This window comes from Elaeis guineensis, chromosome 5 (genome assembly GCF_000442705.2).
Source record: "Elaeis guineensis isolate ETL-2024a chromosome 5, EG11, whole genome shotgun sequence".
Classification (NCBI taxonomy): Eukaryota; Viridiplantae; Streptophyta; class Magnoliopsida; order Arecales; family Arecaceae; genus Elaeis; species Elaeis guineensis.
In genome coordinates, this window is record NC_025997.2 from 29,621,568 (window position 1) to 29,644,098 (window position 22,531).

The 22,531-nt window shown below is 38.3% G+C and overlaps 2 protein-coding genes across 2 annotated transcripts; one reads left to right on the forward strand and one right to left on the reverse strand.

Annotated features, from left to right (window-relative positions):
* The first annotated feature begins 256 nt into the window (after positions 1 to 256).
* On the forward strand, positions 257 to 13,881 carry LOC140858136 (potassium transporter 7-like). The gene is given in 10 exon segments (XM_073257819.1): positions 257 to 417; positions 3,130 to 3,214; positions 3,217 to 3,372; positions 3,467 to 3,715; positions 3,888 to 3,938; positions 7,946 to 8,206; positions 8,291 to 8,343; positions 11,808 to 11,922; positions 12,014 to 12,268; positions 12,517 to 13,881. Coding segments are annotated over 10 exon segments (2,352 nt in total). The 5' UTR covers positions 257 to 378; the 3' UTR covers positions 13,605 to 13,881.
* A 3,127-nt stretch (positions 13,882 to 17,008) lies between these two features.
* On the reverse strand, positions 17,009 to 20,414 carry LOC105045245 (uncharacterized). The gene has a single exon (XM_010923457.4). It carries the CDS (start codon positions 20,132 to 20,134, stop codon positions 17,975 to 17,977), a length of 2,160 nt encoding a protein of 719 aa, XP_010921759.2. The 5' UTR covers positions 20,135 to 20,414; the 3' UTR covers positions 17,009 to 17,974.
* Positions 20,415 to 22,531: the final 2,117 nt, after the last annotated feature.

A 22,531-nucleotide genomic window follows, 5' to 3' on the forward strand; every position in this document is an offset into this window, starting at 1 on the left:
TTATATTTTTTTATCTATTTTGATCGAAGTTGTATCATCGCGTAGAATTTGGTTAGGCTTAGGCTGAGTGCGTGAGAGAGTGCGCAAAGTCGCCCACCAAGAATTGCGGTAAGAGTACCTTTCACTCATGGGAGGTGACCGCATCCATCCAGCTCAGCGGTGGGTATTTGCCGAGTGTCGTCGTGCTCAAATCGTCCGTCCCACTCCATTCTATTTTACCCAACAAATTCCTCTCTCTCTCTAGATTTTTTTTTTTTTTTGTTTTTTTCTCTTTTGCTGCGACCTACGATTTGAAATGGAGATTTCTCTCTAATCGTCTTGATTCGCTCTCGTCCGCGGTAGATAATAGCAGCGGCGGCGGCGGTGGAATCGCTCGCAATGGATCAGGAGAGAGGGATGGCTTCCGACAACCAGAGGGTGAGCACTGTGTATTGTTTTTTTCCCGATTAATCTAGGGTTAGGTTTAGTGTTGGTGTTACTGTAGCTATCCAATTTTCCAAAACTTTATCGCTCTTAATATTTATTCATAGATATGCGGAGTTTTACTCTCTCTACTTTTATTATTATATGATATTTCTGTTAATAACTTTCTTTTGACATGGTATATCATGGGATTGAAGTTAAAAAAAATTGCTTTCTAAGATGGTTAAAGCTAGATTATATAGATATTGGAAATAAAAGGAGCTTATCTAATTGGGAATTTGTAAGTAATGGTTTTAACGATGTATTTCTTTGTTTTGGTCGTCTGTGAAATAGTTTAGATTTTGGATGAGGTCTTGAAATTTAGTTAAAGTTGGGATTTCTAGCGCAACTGGAATTTGGTACCTTGTGTTTGTATGTTTAATCCCGTAGCTTGGAGGATATAAAGAGGAAAAGGGTTGGGTGCGGATGGTGGGGTAGCGAAAAAGTAGGTGTCGGGCTTTTGTCGAGAGGGCTGGAAGAACATATGACTGGTGAATTGCAACCACCGTTGTCTATGACAAAATATATGATGAGACTGATTAGAACAACCCTCTTGTATGGTTGAAGGATAATTCTGAGGAGGTGGCTCAGGGGACGTTGTGGCCAGTGGAAATTGGCAAAAATGCTACCAAACAAAATAGAAAAGTAGGGAATAATATGATTGACCCTCTTGCTAATTTGAGTGCATTGCATTACTTGTGACAGGGCATGTCAATCTTCATAGTATAGATTACACAGACATAAATTATATTAATACGACAACCAGATATAGATTATGCAGATATAGTTTATATTTTATCTATTGTTCTTTATCTATTTAGTTATACTCAATGGTTAAGAGTGAGAAATACATCATCATCACAATCAGATGCATGGTCATGTGCATGGAACTTGTTAGTCTGTACGGCCTTCCTTCCAACTCAAGATGTGAGATTCCAGAGAATTTTCACTTAAAAAAATGGAAAAGAATCAAGAAGGAAATTGAACATTTGTCAAATAACACACAAGTCAAGTATATACTTCCTATAAATATATGGAAATCAGACTTTTGTTAGTATGTAACTTTCAATACTCAAAAGCAAGGTTTTAAGCACCGGTGGAAGGGAAGTATCCCGGCCGCCCTACCCCATTCTTGTGAGAAAATGGGACTAAGATGAAGGTTAGGTAACCCATCCACACAAGAAAGAAAGGAAGGAAAGATGGAGAAAAGAAATAAGGAAATCAAAGAAGAAGAAGAAAAAAGGAAAGAAAGAAAGGAAGGTAGAAAAATGAAAGGAAGGAATGAAGGAAGAAAGAAAAGAGGAAGAAAAATAGAAACAAAAAAGAGAAAGAAAAGAAGGGATAAGGAAACAAAAGAAGAAGAAAAAGAAAAGAAAGAAAGGTAGAAGAAAAAGAAAGAAAAAAGAAATAAAAAAAGACAGAAAGGAAAGAAAAAGGAAGGAGAGACAGAGGTTGTCTAGAGGGATTGCCATTGGGATGGGTTAGGACATTGGTATGTCCCATTCCAAGGAGAAACAAGGACGCCACCGAACCCCATGGATTTAAAACCTTGCTTAAAAGTATGTTTTCTATTTTAGAAGTACTGTAGAAATGATTTAGCAGCGAAGCTTACATGCATAATTTTGTGCTAATATTAGTTTAAATAATTGCAACTTACAACCTATCTACTTGAGTTGAGGAATTCGATGTTTTGATAGTTGCTACAAATTGCTATCTGATTTTTGTTTCCAAAGCAGTACTTATTATCTGATTTTTCCCCCCTTAAAGCAATCCTCATGTTTTGCACCTTGGACCTCCTGAAGTGCAGCCCCTTAGGGGGTGAGGTGTCAGTCAATTAATCAATCATGCTAACAGTTGTTGGCACTATGTGTTTTTTTTGTATTAAAAAATGGTGACAAAGATATTATCAATGTTCACTTTATAGTAAGGGAGATCTTATGTGGTATGCTTGTACCATCAACTATCTCAGTTGATTAGAGATAACAAATTAGCACAGCTGGCTGAGATCCATGAATTTGATATATCACCTTAATGTTCTGCAGTTGCCAGTCCTTCATGACCAAAACCTAATAATCAATACTTTTATTGTTGTCCATAATTTTCATTGGAACCTGTATCAGGGAGATGCCTATGATCATATGACTTGAAACAATCCTCCTTAAAAAGAAATGCTATAAGAAAACAGATATATATATATATATGAAAAGGCTCTTGCTTTTTAGATATTACACCTGGATTTGTAGAATCTTTATCCCTGCATTGAACATTAGTATTTGGTTTGTGCTTCTGGTGTCCTAGAGAAAGAGTTGAGGGGGTTGTTACATAGGAGGTATTTAACAAAGGAAAACACTTCTTTTGAAGTGTCATATAAGCAAAAAAAGCAATTCAATTGCCTTCTTCTTTCTTTTTTGTTTTTTTTTGTTGGCAAGATGCAAGCCTCAGGTCTGTGGCTAATCAGTAACCTACCTTTGGCTGCATAATAGAAATTTACTGTTTGTAATACAAATCAACTATTGATAGTAGTATATGATGACTGTCTTTTAGGTTTGAACCATAATTTACCATCAAGATGTTCATAGGAAGCTCTCAGTTATATGGTTACTGTATCTAATAAAATGCAACATTATCCTTCAATAACGGAGAATCTGTTGGTCCATCAACTTGCAGATTCACTGGAAGGCTTACTACAAAAACCTGTTTCTTTTAGCATATCAAAGTTTTGGGGTGGTGTATGGTGACTTGAGTACATCTCCTCTTATGTGTATCGAAGTGCATTTTCTGGGAAGCTACGCAATCATCAAGATGAAGAGACAATATTTGGTGTATTTTCCTTGATTTTTTGGACGTTCACTCTGATCCCATTGCTGAAGTATGTCATCATTGTCTTGAGTGCTAATGATAATGGTGAAGGTGCATGGAGGCTTCCTTTGACTATCCATTTATTTATTTATTTATTTTGTTTTCTTATTCAATTTGCACTGATAATTTGTGGTTTTTTGTATAGGAGGACCATTTGCTCTATACTCTCTCCTTTGCAGACATGCAAAGTTTAGTTTGCTTCCTAATCAGCAGGCAGCGGATGAGGAGCTTTCTACTTACTATAGGCATGGACAAATGTCTCGTAATATGATTACCTCTCCATTGAAAAGGTTTCTAGAGAAGCATAAAAGGCTGAGAACTTGCTTACTTCTTATAGTTCTATTTGGCGCTTGCATGGTGATAGGTGATGGTGTTCTTACACCAGCAATTTCTGGTAACAATGCCATAGATTTGCACTTTTTTCTCTATTTTTATTATTTTCTGCATGATGCTTACTAATTTTGATACACGTTGCCTTTTTGTACAAGATAATTATTTCATTGTCATTTTGTCTGATGCTACACCTCAATTTTAAGTTTTCTTTTCTTTTCTTTTATTTTTTGCAGTGTTGTCATCCATTTCTGGGTTGCAAGTTCGTGCGAAGAAATTACATGATGGTATGCATGAATTTTGAAATATCAGCCCCACCTCCCTCCAAATATATATGGATATATGCCAATTTAAAATTGCTGGTTGTTTTTAGCATAGTCACAAATTCGACATTCGGGAACAATTCAGTTAGATGTAATTATTTGGAATTTGGAAAATATCCAAAAAAAATTTTCAAAAATTCAAAAAGATATCAGGTAACAAAGAATTAGAACAATAATAAAACTAAAAAATATGGACTTACTAAGGTTTGTTAACTAAAAAATAAGTATAGGAGGCAAAATAACAAATGATAGCAGAAAACATTGCTATTAGCAATGATATATGGTATCATTAATTTGTGCCACATAAAAATTTCTCAAAGAAGTTATAAATAATTCATCAATAAATCACAAATCTGTGTGTAATTCCAGAATAATTGAATAGTTTTGGATTGACTCATTCTGGAGAATTATTTGGAAAACCATTTGGTCAAGAGACAAAATGAGAACAATTGGAGAAATTTTCAATAATTCCAAGAGTTTATTTTGTAACTATGATTTTTGTAAATTTACTTAATATCTTAATGTTAAACTTATAGTTGCGAAAACTATAGCATCACTTTTCCCTTTTGAATAAATAGATTCAATTTGAAGCTTGGAGGTGTTTCTCTAAGTATTGAACTTAGGTAATTCCATGTGCTGGTTTTTTATCTCTTTTGCTAAAAAGACAAGAAAGAAGAAAAGGTCCTGAGAGAGAACTTTGATGCATGGACTGGCTACCTTTCTTCTAATCCAATAGTCTAACAGCTGTTGTTACTTGTAAACTGGGAGGTATTATGATGGTGGTACCAATGACCTGTGTTTGAATCCCACCCTCTTTCAATTTTGGCCAGGGTTCCTCCCATCCTGCCACTTTTTTTTTTAATTTTAAATTTTAAGTATGCTTTACTACTGAAGCTTAAAATGTTACTTAAATCTTGAATTTTAAATATTCGCTTTTGAGTCATTCCTCGTGTGTGTGTGTGTGTGTGTTTGAAGCCATTTGTGATTGTATAATATTGGTCCATCCATTTTGCATGGATGTATATGTGAGTTTGGGTATTTAGGGTTTATTGGTATTGTATATACATAGTAGTGAATTTACTAATACACCATTTAGCTTTATCAGCAGGTACCCGGAAGAGGCTCAGAAATTGTGATCATTTTATTTATGGAAGTTACTAAATGCATTTAATGTATGTATGGGTTGTATGTTTCAAAAATCCCCTAGTGGTTCCCACATCATGTCCGATAAAGCATTCTTCAGTCATTTCACCACCATTAAACACTTTATTTACGAGTCTTTCACCTATATAGTAGAATTTGTCTTTATACTTATATGAAGTGCAATAAATAATAGTATGTAAGGCAGCTCTCTTTCTTTAGCCAAAAGAGCATAATTTGTGGCCATCCAAAGTGAATCACAATATAAACGTCTTTAATCATATTGTCATCCGTAATATAGATCAAACTAATTGGCTTTGTTTAATTCATTTGCAATATGAAGTGGCTTTTTTGCACTGGTAATGATACGGAAGTTATTGGTAGAATATAAGGCCTCATTTTGGCTACTTTATAACCTTGATCAAATTGGCTTAGGCTTTCAGTGTTGAGGAGTAAGGGTAGGAAAGGTTGAACCATATGGTTGGCTTGAAGCAAGCTAAATATTTCTGGCACTGTGTACTTTACTAACCATATGGTGTCAACACTTGCGATGTTTGGCACAGAGACATTTAGGATGGCATCAACAAGTACGCTAGAAGCATGCTAGCATGCCCTGGGTAACAATAAAGTGGACTAGCCCTTGAAGCACTCGTTGGCCCCTAGGATAGTGCTAACAGCTCACAGAATTATGGGCTAGTCAAGGAATAGATCGGTTGATTAGGAAGTCATGAGGTTCATGGTTAAGAGACATTAAACATTATTGGAGAAAGAAGTGGAGCAGAAAATGCTTTTGGGTTTACTATGTTTTTTTCTCTATTTCGAATTTGCTCCTCTCTTCTTTATCTCTCTCAGGTAGGGGTGTCAATGGAGGTCAATAACCCACTAACCTGAGCCAAAACTGACCCAAAACATAGGGTTAGATATGAAAAACTAGCCCAATAAGCATTGGGATGGGTTTGAATTCTGAAATTAGATCCAAGTCTTATTAGGTCTGGTTATTAGGTCTGGTTTGGATTTAGGTAGATCCATACTCGAAACCTGAAATCTGACCTGACCATATGCATACATGTAGACATATGTATATACATACACACATAAATACATAGATACATATATAAATACATTCATGTGTGTAACTATTATTTTTTCTTTCTAATCATAAGATTAATCAAATAGTGTAGAAAAATTGTATGATCTGGTTCCACCAAATTCCTATCTATGTCATTTGTGGTAGTATTCTTATAATGTTTCTATGACATGGATGTTTACAAACAAAAATAATGGTTGAATGGATGTCTTCGAGATTCAATTTTTTACATTTTTATATCATTATATTTTTTTTTGTGTTTCATAGTTCATGAGGTAGCATTTTGAATGCATTAAATAATTTGAGAAAATAGTATCAATTTCTATCTGAAACCCGACCTAATATTCATCATTTTTTGGGTCCAACGTTGTGTATGGATATAGAGTTTAATGGGGTTTGGGTTTGTTTGAATTTAACAAATATATTTTGGGTTACATATGGATATGGCCAAATCCAACTTGAACGCGACCGCCTGATAACCCTACTCTCACTTTATTTGGATGCCCACGTCTGGATGCCTCTTGGTTCCTTGGTTAAGTTTCATTTTTTTTTTTTAAGGTATATAATTGACAAGCCACGGCTTAAATTAGGTTGACAGGTTGGGTGTGAGTCGTCATAAAATGACAATTTATGACCTGACCTGCCAACTCAATCTGCAACTAGGTTCAGGTTTGGCATAAATGGGTCTGGATCATAAATGAGTCGACCGACCTAACCCGTTCATTCAATAGGTTGGGTTCAGGATTAGAATTGTGACTTGCTAAACCCATTTTGACCATTTAATAATTAAGTTGGGTCATGACTTGACCCATTTCACTAGTTTAGGACTTGCTTAACTTATTTAAGAATTGCTCAACTCATTTAACCAGATTCAACCTTTCTTTAAATGGGTTATGCAGGTCTGGTCAGATCACTAAAGCCAGCTTTGGTTTTGGATTTTGACTTGTTTAATTAGTAGTTCAGTTTGAGTTGACAGATTTTTGACCTGATCTATATCTAACTTGACTTGCATTCTACCCGATTGTCACCCTTAGTAAATGAGTCGGACATGGTTTATTCTTTTTAACCCAATTGTAAATTGGTCAATTATAGGTTAAAGGTTTCTTGAGATGACCTGAATTTGATCTGAGCTAAGCTAGGCCTGACCTGATCTATTGCCACCTCACAAATTAAAGAAAACCTTTTTTCTCCTGTGGTTTTTGATCTTTGTTATCATTTCTTTTCTTTTTGCATGCAATTCTCTTGGCTTTTGTGATACCATCTTAGATATCCTTGCGTCCATTATTCTTACCTTTTTGGTTCTAGTTTGCCACCTGTTATTGGATCTAATCATTCATGAAAACTCAGGAATTCTACATAGTTTCATTTCTTAGCAAGAGTTATTATTGCTGAGATAAATAAAATTATTTTTTAAAGCAAATATGCCAGTTGTGGTTGGTTGCAAACATGATGTTCTATTATTTAATTAGCATTTTTAATAATACTTGCTTAATAACAACCTTTATATCTTTATACCTGTTACAGAGAAAATACCCTAGTTTCATTTTGTGCAGAAGTAATTCTAAGTTTTGCTGCATTAGAAAATGCTTGATTGTCATGACATCTATATTAGCCGTTTATATAACAAAATGTAAAATATCATTCATTGATATGTTTACCATCTAGATTTTCGAAACTTTTTTCTTGATAATTGTCATTATTGTCTTGCTTAATTTCTGAGAACGCTATATTATCTAATGCACAGCTGAGGTGATTATTATTGCCTGCATTGTGCTGGTTGGTCTCTTCGCTTTACAACATAGAGGTACTCACAGGGTAGCCTTTCTATTTGCACCTGTTGTCATCATTTGGCTCTTGTGCATTGGTGTGATTGGTCTGTATAATGTCATTCACTGGAACCCCACAATTTATCATTCTCTTTCTCCACACTATATTATTAAGTTCTTCAGAAGGACAGGAAGAGATGGCTGGATTTCTTTAGGGGGAATACTCCTTTGTATTACAGGTTATTTTGCAGAACCTAGCCCAAGACTCCTGTTGCTTTAATATATTAGTAGCATCTTATGTCAAATTTTCATGATATCTGCAGGTACTGAAGCTATGTTTGCAGATCTTGGCCACTTCACTGATTCATCCATTAAGGTGTGGTAGCTAAACATATCTGTTTCAGTCTTCGTGAAGTGATCAAGTAGAAATTGTCTAAAAGAAGAAAGCGCCATCATGAATATGATGATATGAAAGCAAAATATCTTTTCTTTCAAACGCATATTAACTGATGCAAAAGCAAACTTGTCCTTTTTTATTACTTGTCATGACTAAATATAGAGTTGTGCTTGTGATCATTCATATTACTGCCTCCCTTGAGTCACATTGCTATAGTAAACACCAGTGGATGCCCATTACCTCTTTCTTTTCCATTTTCCTCAAATGTTAAGATATATCACAGTGCCTAGTTTCTGATAATGCATAGCAGTGATATATCATATGTAATATTGAAATTCAAGAGGCAAAGTGATAAGAGTAAATACTTACATGCTTGAGGACATTAAGCCAATAACAGAATTAAACCACACTTTATGAGCAATGACACCACATTCAAGAAATCATGTACAGAATTCATCAGTAGACTATAATTTGGAATTCCCATGCTAGAACTTATACATAATATTGAAATGGTGTATACAGGCAAAACCTTGAGTTTTGGTAGTATAATAAGCATGTACTTGCTAATAGACCTACTTTGTCTATGCCCCTTTTCCATCTTAAGGTAGATCATGCACTGTTTTGAAGATCATCAGACTTATAGAGATGTTTTTTTGGTTAATATTGATTTCGTAGATGACTTTCAGTCCATTTTCAGACAAAGTGTTTGAGAAATTTGATGATTTTTGTGAGTAATTCATGGTCTCATGCAAATGAGTAATTTTTTGAGATCATTCATATTTATCATATTGTGATTATTTATTGAGGTGTCTCTTATAGTTTGGCTCTCTCTTTGTTCTTTTATTTTTTTTGAGTTCTTGATTTTTTTTTACAATTTGTTTTGATAACATATTTGAAATGTTACTGGAGTGACAATAAAATAAAATAGCCAAACAATGAGAAAGGAGGGTGTGAGAGCAGTGGTATATAAAGATGAGAATGACTAGACACTAAATGCTTAAGGTTTGCTATATTTATAATGAAGTTAAGGCAATGTTCGTGTATTTATGACCATTACCAGGAGATGAGTAATAAGCAGAACCAAAGTTGGTCGAATTGGTATTGAGGCTTGTATCAGCTAGTGACTGGTTCAATACACTATTAGTCTGTACCATATCATGTCTAGGCATGCCAAGAAGGGAGAGGGAGGGGGAGAGGAAGAAGGAGAGGGAGGAAGAGGGAGATAGTGAGAGAGATGAAGGTGGGAGGGGTAGAGAGGGAGGGGGAGAGAGGGAGAGAAAACTCTAACCCTAACCTTAGGAGAACCGGGGGTGAGAGAGAAGAAGAAGAGACAGAGGGATGGATATAGGGGGGAGAGGGAGAAGGAGAAGGAGAGGGCGCAAGAAAGATAGGATATCTGAGTTGCTGTCGGAGATGATTGAGGGGAGCATTGGAGTCACCTTCACCGGTGGTCTTCGGCGATGGGTATTGTGGAGCTTTGTGCTCCATCATGGCAGAAGGAAAGAAGGGGGGGGGGAGATCAAATGAGAGAGAGGGAGAGGGAGAGATCAATTGTGTGTGTGTGTGTGAGAGAGGGAGAGGGAGAGATCAAAGAGTTTGAGACCTCAATGGTGCCAACGCAGGGGGGTGGGGGGCTCGGTGGTTGTTAAGGGACTAAACCATCCCGGTTCATTTTGGTATGGCCCGAACCACATGGTTCAAGATGGTTTGGCCAACCTTGGGCAGGACCTTTGCAGTAGTTGAACAAAGGTTGTAAGAGCAATTTTGTGAAAAATAACAGATGCTAAACAAGCTGAGTTATTCAACAAAACCACATGAAGCATGATTGGTAAGTGTGAGATTTCTTTGCATGATGATAGTGACTTAAGGGAGACATTTAAATGTACTCTAAGCTTGGAGGAAAGCCATGGGTAAAACAATTTGATAGATATGGAATTTTAGGTTATAGAGGTTTGGTTACATTAATAAAAGGTTAAAGAGGTTTGGCAAAGCGTGATCATCCTATTTTGCACCTAAACAACATGAGCTTGTAACTTTTTTTCTTGACTTGGGCATCCATATATCTAAATGACATCTTTCTATTTTTTTTTGGCTGGTTTACTAGTTTGGATGGTGCTTTTGTGCAATCTCAATATGGGTGTTGATTGCTCAAAATCTTTTTCTGAAGGCTTTTCGACATTGCAACTAGTTGATTTCAAAATTAGCAATGATTAATACAATGGGAAATGCTTGGCATTCCCCCAAGAACTCCCCCAAATAGCTGCAACTCATGATTTTTCTTCAACTGCCAAGGCCAGAGTTGGCTTTGTGGCCCCAAATTAACAACCAAACCCCCATGTACACCTTGTTTGCCACTTAAAACCAGGTGTACTGCCTTTTTTTGGAGGTTATTGGGCAAATATAGCAGCACTCTAGTGCAAATTGGAGATGAGTTGCCAATAACAACCAAGGAAGGAGAGAATGACCATTGCGTCTTAGAGCAAGAAAAATCAAGATAATGAAGCATAGATGTAGAGAACATAGAAAAATGTAATGCGCATGAAAAATTAGTTCTTCATAAACCTCTGCTTGTGTGGCATATGTGATGTATTTTTTGAGTATCACGGTGGTCATGTGCTCCCACCACAGTTTGAACCTTGAACGTTTCCCAAGAGCAAAAGATCCAAAGAGAGAGGTGCCAACCAACTGAGCTAACAGCTGTTGATTGTCCATAGATGTTTATATCATGAAAGAAGGACAACTGAAATAGCAATTGAAAAGTTTGAAGTATTTGGGTCGTGTCAAATTACTAATTGAAGGCTGCAAGTGCAGCAAGTGACTCGGATAGGAGTGGTATGCCAAGCAAAAGAGAGGATGGCATGCAAAATCGGCCGAGAGACAGAATGAAGACAACTGATGAGAACCTGCATTATTGGTCCTTTTTTTTTGGGGGGGGGGGGTGCGGTTATTTAGTTGTTATGCTTTTTCTATGAATCAGATTTAAGAAAGTTGAAGAAATGCATAGGCTTTTTCATGATGCTTTACTATGTTAGTGGAAGTTCCTCACTGCTGCTCCGGATGGCTCCTTTTGCATACTCATTTACCTTTCCTACCGTTTGTTCAAGTCACTCCACACCCTCCCTTCCCCCAAAGAAGCTTTTTTTCCTGCTCTGCCTCTCCTCTCTACCTCATTCTCCTTTTCATTTCTTTGAACCCTACAAGGAATTTCCTTGCTTGTCTGAAGTTTGTACCATAAAGAATTCACTCTCTGATTGAAGGAGCACTCAGATTTTGTTTTGGTGGCCAGGTGGGCACTGTTTTTTTTTTTTTTTTGCTTCTGCCAGAATGGTCATGTATGCAGTCTTACCTACTTGCATTTTTCCTATAATCTTTGCATGTACACTTTCTTACCCGATTCATGTGGTTTATACTGTGAAAGTCAATGACATTGTTGTTATGTGCAGGTCGCTTTTGTTGCTGTCATTTACCCTTGTCTGGTGTTGCAGTATATGGGGCAGGCAGCATTTCTTTCTAAAAATTTTTCTGATGTATCTACAAGCTTCTACGAATCCATTCCAGGTATGCCTCAATACTCTCGGATATGCAACATACACATGCTTTGGGTTATTTTTGTGCTTGCCTCAATACACATGCCTCAATACTCTTGCAGAACCTGTGTTTTGGCCTATTTTTGTGCTTGCCACTCTTGCTGCTATAGTTGCTAGCCAAGCCATCATCTCAGCAACATTTTCAATTGTCAAGCAGTGTCATGCTTTGGGTTGTTTTCCACGTGTCAAGGTTGTCCACACATCAAGGTGGATCTACGGTCAGATTTACATACCCGAAATAAACTGGATTCTCATGGTCCTTTGTCTGGCTGTCACTGTGGGTTTTCATGACACAACTCTTATTGGAAATGCCTATGGTAACTGACTATATCAACTTGATAAATATTATAAAGCAAAAGCTCAAAAATTTTTCTCTCTTATTACTACATATTTTCATGGTTGTCCCAGAAATAATGCTTACATATCTTTGCATAAATTTATGCTTCCCTCTGCTCTTAATTTTTGTGAATCAGTATTAGCTCTTCTGTATACTTAATGCAAACTAATATCACCAGCCACCTTCATATATTAATTTTGAAGCTGGATACTTGTTTTGTAATTTCAGGTATTGCATGCATAACTGTAATGTTCGTGACCACATGGTTGATGGCATTGATTATCATCTTTGTATGGCAAAAGAATGTCTTATTTGCTTTGTTGTTCCTTATATTTTTTGGATCAATTGAGGCTGTTTATCTTTCATCTTCAATTATGAAAGTTCCCCAGGGAGGATGGGCACCTCTTGTGCTCTCGTTTGTTTTTATGGTCATCATGTATGTCTGGCACTATGGCACTAGAAGGAAATATCAATTTGACCTACAAAACAAGGTCTCTATGAAATGGATCCTCACTCTTGGTCCCAGCCTTGGAATTGTTCGTGTACCTGGAATCGGACTTATCTACACAGAGCTGGTTACAGGAGTACCTGCTATCTTCTCTCACTTTGTCACCAACCTTCCTGCTTTCCATCAAGTTCTTGTCTTTGTTTGTGTGAAGTCTGTGCCAGTCCCATATGTTCCAGTGGACGAACGGTATCTTATAGGTAGGATTGGTCCCAGAGCCTACAGGATGTACAGGTGCATTGTGAGATATGGGTACAAAGATGTGCAGAGGGATGATGACAACTTCGAAAACCAGTTAGTGATGAGCATTGCCAAGTTCATTCAGATGGAAGCTGAGGAAACATCGTCAGGGAGTTACGACACATCTCCTGAAGGAAGAATGGCTGTTATACGAACTTCCGAGACATCTGGCTCAAGGCTGGTAGTGAGGGATGCTGATGAGAATGTGGGTGACTCTACCATTGTGAGGAGCAGCAAATCAGAAACACTTCGAAGCTTGCAATCACTATATGAGCAAGAATCACCAACTGTGAGCCGAAGACGGCGGGTTCGATTTGAGGTGTCAGAAGCAGATTCTATGGACCCACAGGTTAGAGAAGAGCTAATGGCCCTTGTGGAAGCAAAACAGGCAGGAGTTGCATATATCATGGGTCACTCTTATATAAAGGCCAGGAGAACTTCATCATTTTTAAAGAAGTTTGTCATCAATGTTGCCTACTCTTTCCTTCGAAAGAACTGCAGGGGCCCAGCGGTGGCCTTAAACATCCCTCACATCAGCCTTATTGAAGTGGGTATGATCTACTATGTGTAGCTGGGTGCTCCTTATCTCATCAATCTCTTTTTTGCATGGCAGCAGAGGAAGGTAAGCTATTCAGGTAGTTAAATTTCAGCTTTGGGGCATCTTTTCTGTTCTTTTCTTTTCTTTTGTCCTGGAAGTCTTTAAACTGTATCTGTATTTAGTAATTTATTTTACTCCGGGAATTGTAACAAAATCAATATAAAGGACTTGACATGGTTATGTGTGGCCATGCATGTAACTTGTGCAAGCGTTCCAGTTTTTGACATGATACCTAGGGAATTGTAACTTAGTTGATAGTGTGTGCTCCATGTAGTTTGCTGTGGTTAGATGTGGCAAATTAATCGCATTGGTAAGTTTTTTTATAAACCCTGTCTCGGTCGCCACAAATTGCTCATCAAGCTACTGTGGTTCCCAGGCTGTGGTCAGAAGTATAGCTCATCAGTGTGGGGATAAACAAACCAATGTTTCTCAGCAAAGGGGGCATGGAGAGACTATGCTCTGTTGGAAAAAAGACTGGCATTTTTATGTGCGAACTGCTCATGAGTGAAGCTGGGTATGGTGGCTTGCTTGATTAGAAACCTTTTGAAAAAGAAGAAATGGTCTCATTTTTCAGTTATCGAAATGTAAGAAAGAACTAGGATTGCTTGCTAAGAGAGCTTTTAGATTGAAGGCCATGTTTTCAGTTGTTAATCTACTGTGTCAACATGAATAATTATTAATCTCAATGATGCTCTGGTCATTGTATTGCAAACAGGAGATGGCTGACTGCTTGAGGGAAGATGGAAATTTTGAGTCTCTGTTGTGGTGACTTTTCTGACAAGAGAAAATGCTTAGCATGCTTGACATGCAGCACTGCTGCTAACCACAAAATGGTAAATGTCATGTCAATTTATGCATGCAGCTTAAAAATGACCAGTTTAGGAATTGTATGAAAGAATCATCACAAATCAGCTCACAGATCATAGTTTATGTCCTGCTTGCATGATCTATCTGATTGACATCTGCTAAATATAAGGCAAGCTGAAAATTAGGAAGATTTAATATAAATATCTCAAGTTTGTAAATCTAAGAACCTTCTTTCCATGCAAGACATGAGTGTTTAGAACTTAGGAGATTTTTTAAATACCATTTTGGCCACAAACTAAATCTGTGGGTATAAATCTTCTCTTCTGTTCAGACGCTGTTAATATCTTTTTCAAGCCGAAGACAATCCGTTTTGTCTTCTGGTAATGATAAAGAGCGTTTTGTCTAGCTTGATTTTTTTGTGCAATCTAGAGATCGTTGGAGCAATTTTAACCTTGTAGACTTCTGTCTAATTTGATCTCTTGCATCAAATGGTGTTTGAAGCCCTATTCATTTTAGTGCCCAACTTTCCATGATAATTGGTCAGATGAATAAAGAATAGAAACCCAAATATCTTGTTGCGACAGTGCAGGTTTTCTTTTGTCATTTATACCATCATAATTACAGGTTAAGCATTCTTTTACCAATCCAGCCTGCACTAGTTTTACTCGAATATTTTCCAAGATGTCCGGATTTACAGTTTGTCTTTCTCAACCCAGCTGGGAACTAGAAGCAGCTTTGGCCAATGTGCTGAGCCTTGCTATCGAATTGCTGTACCGGAGATGCAAGGTTTGGCATGTCGCTAGTATTTGACGGGACTGGCTTTCTGTGCATGGGATGAATGTTGGAGAATGTGAAAGATGATCCCCAAGGAGTAACTAGAACTGATATGGGTCATGTCATATAGGCTGTGACTATAATATTATATCTGTTGGCATATATTTGATATTGTCCACGTACGCACACACATGCATGCACCCATACACGTGCACATACATGCATGGGAACATGTGCACATACATGCGTGCATAGATGTGTGCACAATTCACATACATATGCAAAATAGGTCTTCAATGCATCCTCTCTCCCTTTTTTTTTTTTTTTCCATCTTGATACAGACAGATGATCACGACTTTAGTGTGAATATAATCTATGGAGTTAGAAAATAAAAAATTCTGCAAGATCCTAGGCATGTCTCATCATATTATTAGATCTAATTTCTAGTATATTCAGCAACATAAGAAATGATTCAGTCTGCCTCTTTCTTCCTTCATCCGACAATGAGAGTTACAAGATTTGGTTGATGCAGCTTCAAGTATTTAGGCTTGGTTCTCTCTCCTGTTTCTCTCGATATATTTGCATCCTCATTCTTGGCTACTGTAACTTCTCATGTTTCTCATCAAGAGGAAGAACTAAAGCAAGAGTCTGTTTAATAAAGAATATTTTTTGTATAACACATGGAGAATCAGGAAGTGGAAAGAGGACAAATGAAATGGCATTTGGTTTAGAATTAGAACTAGAAGAGGTGTGGCAATGCTCTTATCATCTCACATAAAATTTCCCTGAACTCACTATTCCTCCCTATGAAGCGCCCCGTAAACACGATGAATCCATGTATTCAACTGAACAAAGAAGGAAGGGAGAATATGATAAGGACGAGAAGAGGCTGCTAGTCCTGCTACCCCAAGATGAGTAAGATTGCACAGTACACATTTTAAGGACTTGCAGTCTGTTGGATGGTGCGCCATTTCAAACACATCGGTCTTCTGTTTCCAGACAATCACATTGGATGTTAGAGATGGGAACCCGACATCCACTAAAAGAGGAGGATGCACAACTAATCCAGAGCTTGCGTTATGAGAGTAATTCGGAACTGCTTTGTCTAAATATTTTAAAAATTAGAAGTATGAGACATCAAAAGAATCTGTAGGAGAAATATTTCATGCACCATGGGCGGTGCAGCTTAATGCGCACCGCCCATGGTGGTTGGCTCCTGTGTGAGGCTGGCGAAATTTTTTTTTTTTTTCTGCACTGCATCCGGCTCCGTGCGTGAGCCAATCACCGCGGACGGTGCATACAAGCTGCATCTGACCCCGCGCGTGAGCCAATCACCGTGGGTGATGTGCACGAGCTGCACCGTCTGCGGTGCACAAAGTATTTCTCAATCTGTAGTATCAGAAAGTGGGCATCCATCGACTAGGTATTTGGAGTTCGATAATTCTACATGTACAATTGTTTATAGAGGGTGAAAATTGCACCATAATAACTGATTTTTCATGCTCACCACTGTGGATTTCATCATTTTTTTTTTAGATTTTCAATTAAAATTAGCAGATTGGGAGGAGGATGGAGCTTCTCCTCTGGCTCTGAAAGTCTCCAACGGCCTTCTCTCCCTTGTCCTCTTTTTCCCTCCACCCCTCTATTCTTCCTCACTTTTCTTCTCCCTTTCCTCCTCTTTTATCAATTTCTGATTTTTCATTTTGATTGCTGGAACCATCCCCATCCATTGCTGGCATGGCTCCGTATGCTCCAAGAAGGATAGTTCGAGATGGTCCTGCAAACTTTGCTCTATCAACAATTGAAAGAAAGCCTCAATGAAGGTGCTTCAAATTTCATTGTTTGGTACAGTACAATAAAGGATGATAAGAAAAAGAAAGATGCTAATCACAATTTAATGATTTATGCATTTGCTCCAAATATGCAAACGCAACAAAGATAACCAGAAATAAATAACCCCAGCAAGTATAAGACTCAGAGGAACAGAATTCAAAGTTCAAAAGAGATTACAAGAAGATTTTACTTATCTAACCCCATAAAAGGCATTAGTTATCAGTACCCTGATTCCCATATAATGGAGTAAAACGTAGAATAGGTCTACCATAGGTCATGCTCTTATTATTATTATTATTATTATTATTGTTATTATTGTTATTATTATTATTATTATTTAACCAACATTTCAAACATAATCTGAAGAATGATATGCAGAGTTGGAAGCATATCTCCACTATAAAATCAGGAAGTCCCGTACGTCGGGATTTAGTTTCAACCAAAAGGAGCTCCCAGGTCCATTCAACTATTATTCAAGTGTCCTCAGTTCACAGGAAAGTAGTATTCAGCAGCTGTCTATAGAAGAGACGCCTTTCACCGTGTAAAAGAATTACAGCACTTTGCCGCTGTTTCTGTTCCCTTGTATTCTTGTTCTCTGTTTGCATTTCCTTTTTTGCTTGGATCCCTTACCAAGCATCCAGTTTATTGCTTGGTCATGAGTAAAAGATTCGTGCTCTCTTTTCTCTTTTAATTTACGGTTCTTCCATACACAGCATACTTAACTCCTTTACAAGGCGGCTTCACTGTTTTTATTTCTTTGTTTTTCTGTCCATCTTATAATTTGGCAAGCAACCATAAAAAGGGAGAAGGTCTTGAAGGCCATCATGTAGCTTCGGATCCCCCTTCGAACAGCAAATTACCAGCAACACTGATGGTTTAAGTTTCCATTTCTATATCGAGCAAGATGCCACTCACATCTGAACTGCAAATTAATCCATTACCAAATTATTTTTGGTCATCTCTTCAGCTAATATGCCCCTCTCTGCCATCTCCTTCTGTAAAGAAAGAACCTTGCATTCATCTCCACATTTTGCATACCCATGTAAAAGTAAGTTATAAATGCCCCTATTAGGAGCCATATTCCTCTGCAACATCTGTTGATGTAACTTATCAACTTCTTCCATCCTTCCTTCATTACACACTGCGCTTATTAATGCATGATATGTGATTGGAGTTGGTTTGATTCCTAACTTCTCCATCTCTTCATATACCTCCAAAGCTCTATGCGTATCGCCAATATTGCAGTGCGCAGAGATCATTATATTGCACGTAACTACATCTGGCATTAGATCTTCATCATCTAAACAAAGTATCAGTTCTTCAGCTTCAGATATACGCCCTTCTTTACAGAGACCTTTTATGAGAGCATTATAAGTTACGATACTCGGAGAGGTCCCTCTTCTCTTCATGTCCTCAATCAGCGTACGAGCTTTCTGGATCCTACCTACCGCACAATATGCATCGATAAGCATGTTATAGACCTGCACATTGGGTGAAATTTCTCTATTTGCCATGTCATGGAAGATCGCTTCTGCTTCAAGGACCTTTCCCTTCTTGCACAAGCGATTCACGAGAGAGCCATAAGATACCACGTTTGGCTTAAGCCCCATCTTCTCTTGCATCTCATCAAGAATTTCTAAACACCTCTCGAACCGGCCAGCCCGTCCATAGGCATCAATGAGGATATTGTACGTCTCCACACTTGGGGACACTCCATTCTTTCCCATCTCCATCACCAATTCCTCCGCCTCAGCCGTCCTCTGCAATTTACACAACCCATTCACGAGTGAATTGTAAGTTATACAATTTGTTTTCAGTCCATGCAATTCCATCCTCCTCACCACTGAGAATGCTGCCTCCAGGTTGCCAACCCGACGGTGTCCATCGACAATGGTATTGTATATCACCGTTGTTGGAACCATCCCCTTCTCCACCAGCCTCTCCAAGATCTCTTCTGCCTTTGAAACCTTCCCATCCTTGCAAAGCCTATTCAGCAGAATGCTACATGTGTAGTCCCCTATCTTGACACCTTTCCCTGCTATTTCTTCAGAGAGCGCCAGAGAGGCTTCTGAACTCCCACACTCTGCATGCTCGTTGAATAAAATACTATGAGTAAACCCATCCGGCACGAGCCCATTTGCCTCCATCTCTTCCAACACCTTTCTGCACTCCTCCATACGGTCGGCAAGACAGAGCCCAGAAATCAAAGCATTGCAGGTTATCATGTTCAGCTTGAATCCTGCATTCAACATTTGGTCACGAAAACCAAAAGCAGCATCCAAATTTCCAGCTTTGCAGTATCCATCGACCATAGTGTTATACGTGACTCGGGTCGGTGAAATTCTTCTCTCAAGCATTTCGTCAAACAGCTTGACGGCATCCTTCCCTCGACGCTCCTTCCACATACCAGAGATCAAGACATTGTATGTGAAAGCGTTGGGCTTTAGCTGATGTTTCCTCTCCATCTGCTCCAACAATGCCAATGCTCCATTGAGATCGCCCGATTTGACCTTCGATTGTATAAGCTTGTTATAGGTGAAAGTATCGGGACTAGTCCCGGAGGCCACGATCTGGGAGAAGAGGGATTGGGCATCGGAGTATCTTCCCAGAGAAACGACGGTTTCGAGAAGAAGATTACAGGAGGTGAGAGAGGGGAAGGGGTGGTGGCTCTCGGCGACGTGTGAGACGAGATGGAGGCCGTCGTCGGGCAATTTGAGGTGGGCGCAGGCAGCGACGAGGAGACTGGCGGCGGAGGGGATTGGAGAAGGGAAGGAGAGGGAGAGGGCTTGGTAGAGGTGGAAAGGAGAGGGGAATAGCGTTTTGTGGGAGCAAATTAGGGCTTTGGCGAGGGTTAGAGAGGCCTGGAATCGCCCGCTCTGGAGGAGAACCCCGAGCTTCCCAACCGGCTCCTCTGCTCCACCACCTCCTCCCCCTCCGCAGCCGCCGCCAGCAGGGTCGCCAGAGCTCAGAAATCGCCATGGGGGGAGATTGGGAGGTCGAGGACGAAGGTGAAGAACAGCGACATGTTTGCTATCCAATAGATATACATACCCGACATGCATTATTCTCAGACAACAGAACACAATCATGTTTGCTAATTAAGATATCATCTAACAATCATTTAAATTCTCTCTTTTTCACTTTTAACTATTTTGTTAGGTAGGTATGGCACTTGAAGAAAGAAGATGGACAGATGGATCACTGAAGCAAGAAAAAAAAAAAAGACGCACGGATATATCATTGAAGCAACAAGAAGAAAGTAGATATTGCCAATCAGGTCTATACATTCTCAAGTGTTCCCACCTCTCCTGATTGCACCATCTTTGCCGTGTCCCGTGTTTACTCTTCGACCATAAAAGGTAAGTTTACGCTGTGTAGGTGACCAGAAGTGGGCCTCAAGGATGCTTTTTTAACAATGTCGATGCTTCGCTCGGTACCTTTCATGTCGTCAGTCGTTGCAATTGTGGTGATGGTCAATGTAGCTGTGGTTGCGAGAGCATGATCTTTATGTGGGATCGTAACAAGTTATTGTGTTGTGATTTTGTGAAGGAGGAAGTAGTTGTGAAGGAGCTTGCCGAGGTAGGATTTGGTTAAGTGGAAAAAATCCGAGACGTTTAAGGAGATGAAGAGGCTCCATCAAAATGAATGGTTTCATAAATTTGGAGAGAAGGGCTTCATCGTGTTTTCATGTTCTTTCATTGGAAAATTCGATTCACGAGAATATGTAAGCAGTTTCAGCTGGTGATGGCGGGACAACAACTGAATTTTGCAACGTGAAAGCAGTATGGCTCGATCCTCGATTCAGAAAAGCTTTCTAAGTCAAGAATACTTCATTTGGGGTTATTTGTTCTAGTATGGTTTGTCCCAAAAGACCTACATTTGTCCTACAGTCATTAGCATAAATGTTTTACCAATGTTGAAGTGGAAGGATATTTGCATTATGCTAGAGTATATTGTTCATCATTTTCTTGGAAAATCAAAATTAGAGTAGTTTATTTCATTTCATTTATATTCTTTTTTTTTTTTTTCCTGGTAATTTAAACCATGCTAGTGCTGGCCTAAACCAGGATAGTTTAAGCTCCAAGTAAGTTGGTACGGCTGTTGTGGATGAGTATTGAACATTGACCCCACAGAGTGTGCCTTTCGAAACTTTTGCTTGATGTAAGCTCGTCAGGACCCAACATTAACTGCAAAGCCTTTTCTTGATTGCACCACAAATCACAGAGATCGCATGGCCTACATTACAATGGATGAGTAATTGGTCGGTCATGTACTGGTGGGTAGGTAGAAAAGGTCCAAGTCCGCATGATGCGCATGTATGTACGTTGCACATGACACTGGCTATTGTTTGTTATTTAGCTCTGTTGGTGCTCTTCTTGGAATTTATAGCAAATTAATGGTGGCACTTATGGCATGACTCTGTATCATATGCATCATATGGGAGTGCGCCATGCTAATCATATGAGAAAATTTCAGTTCCATGCAAGATAGCAAGGGATGAAATTTTTTTTGTATAGCATCAACTAGTACCCAGTATCAATACAAATGAAGTTTTTAAGCCGAGATATATGTCAAGATGAAAACCTTGCATGGAACTCACATTTGGAGTAATTTTCTCCCCTTCACTTTATATAATATATATTTTAAGTAAGGGATGCTTTGTACACTCTATTTCTTTTGTTTGTATTCTTTTAATTCCTCTAGGAATGAAGCTATGTGGTATATACATAAGAAAATGATATAAGAGGAGGGTTTTTTTTTTTCTTTTTTCTTTTTTTTTTTGAGAAAATCAAATATAACTTTTTGAGCAAAGAGTTGATTGCATCTTATGGCTGGGTACAGAATCTACAAAGATATTAAAACTTTTGAATGAAAACTTAAAGTCTAACATTGTATGGTAAATGATGGTTCACATGTAGCATCTTATAATTGGACCGAAGATTTCCATAAGGTTGAAGTGATAGAAACCTATTCTTTCTGTCACAGGAGAGAGCTCGTACCAATCAAAAGCCATTCTGCTCAAAGGGGCAATTTTATGTTGTGAATCAAATGATAAATTTTACTTGCTTATCTCACAACTGGGGCTGCTTTTCTCATCCACATGCCTTCTCTATAAACAGAACCACACCAACCCTCGACTAATTTTGTTTCTATATTTTGAAACATCCTAATACAATTAATATTTCTAATATATTTATAATCTTTCAAATGCACAGGATATCTATGTCTTCTTGGTTCCTCAACAGTCCAGATGCAGCAACAAGAAAGGACTGGAATAACTTTGGGCATTATGCTCTCACTATTATGATTTGAAGCATAAACCACGCAAATTACCAAAATTTAAAAAAAGAAGGAAAAGAAAAGCATGAAGCATTAATGCAGATCATTTTATACATTGTTATATAAATGACAACATATTCGTTGGATGGCATGATGATCTACATTGAGAATTTCTGATGTATATCAGACCTGTTAGATTACTGGCA

Excerpts from the sequence above, each read along its gene's own strand:
- LOC105045245 (XM_010923457.4), bottom strand. The coding sequence starts at position 20,134 with ATGATTGTGTTCTGTTGTCTGAGAATAATGCATGTCGGGTATGTATAT.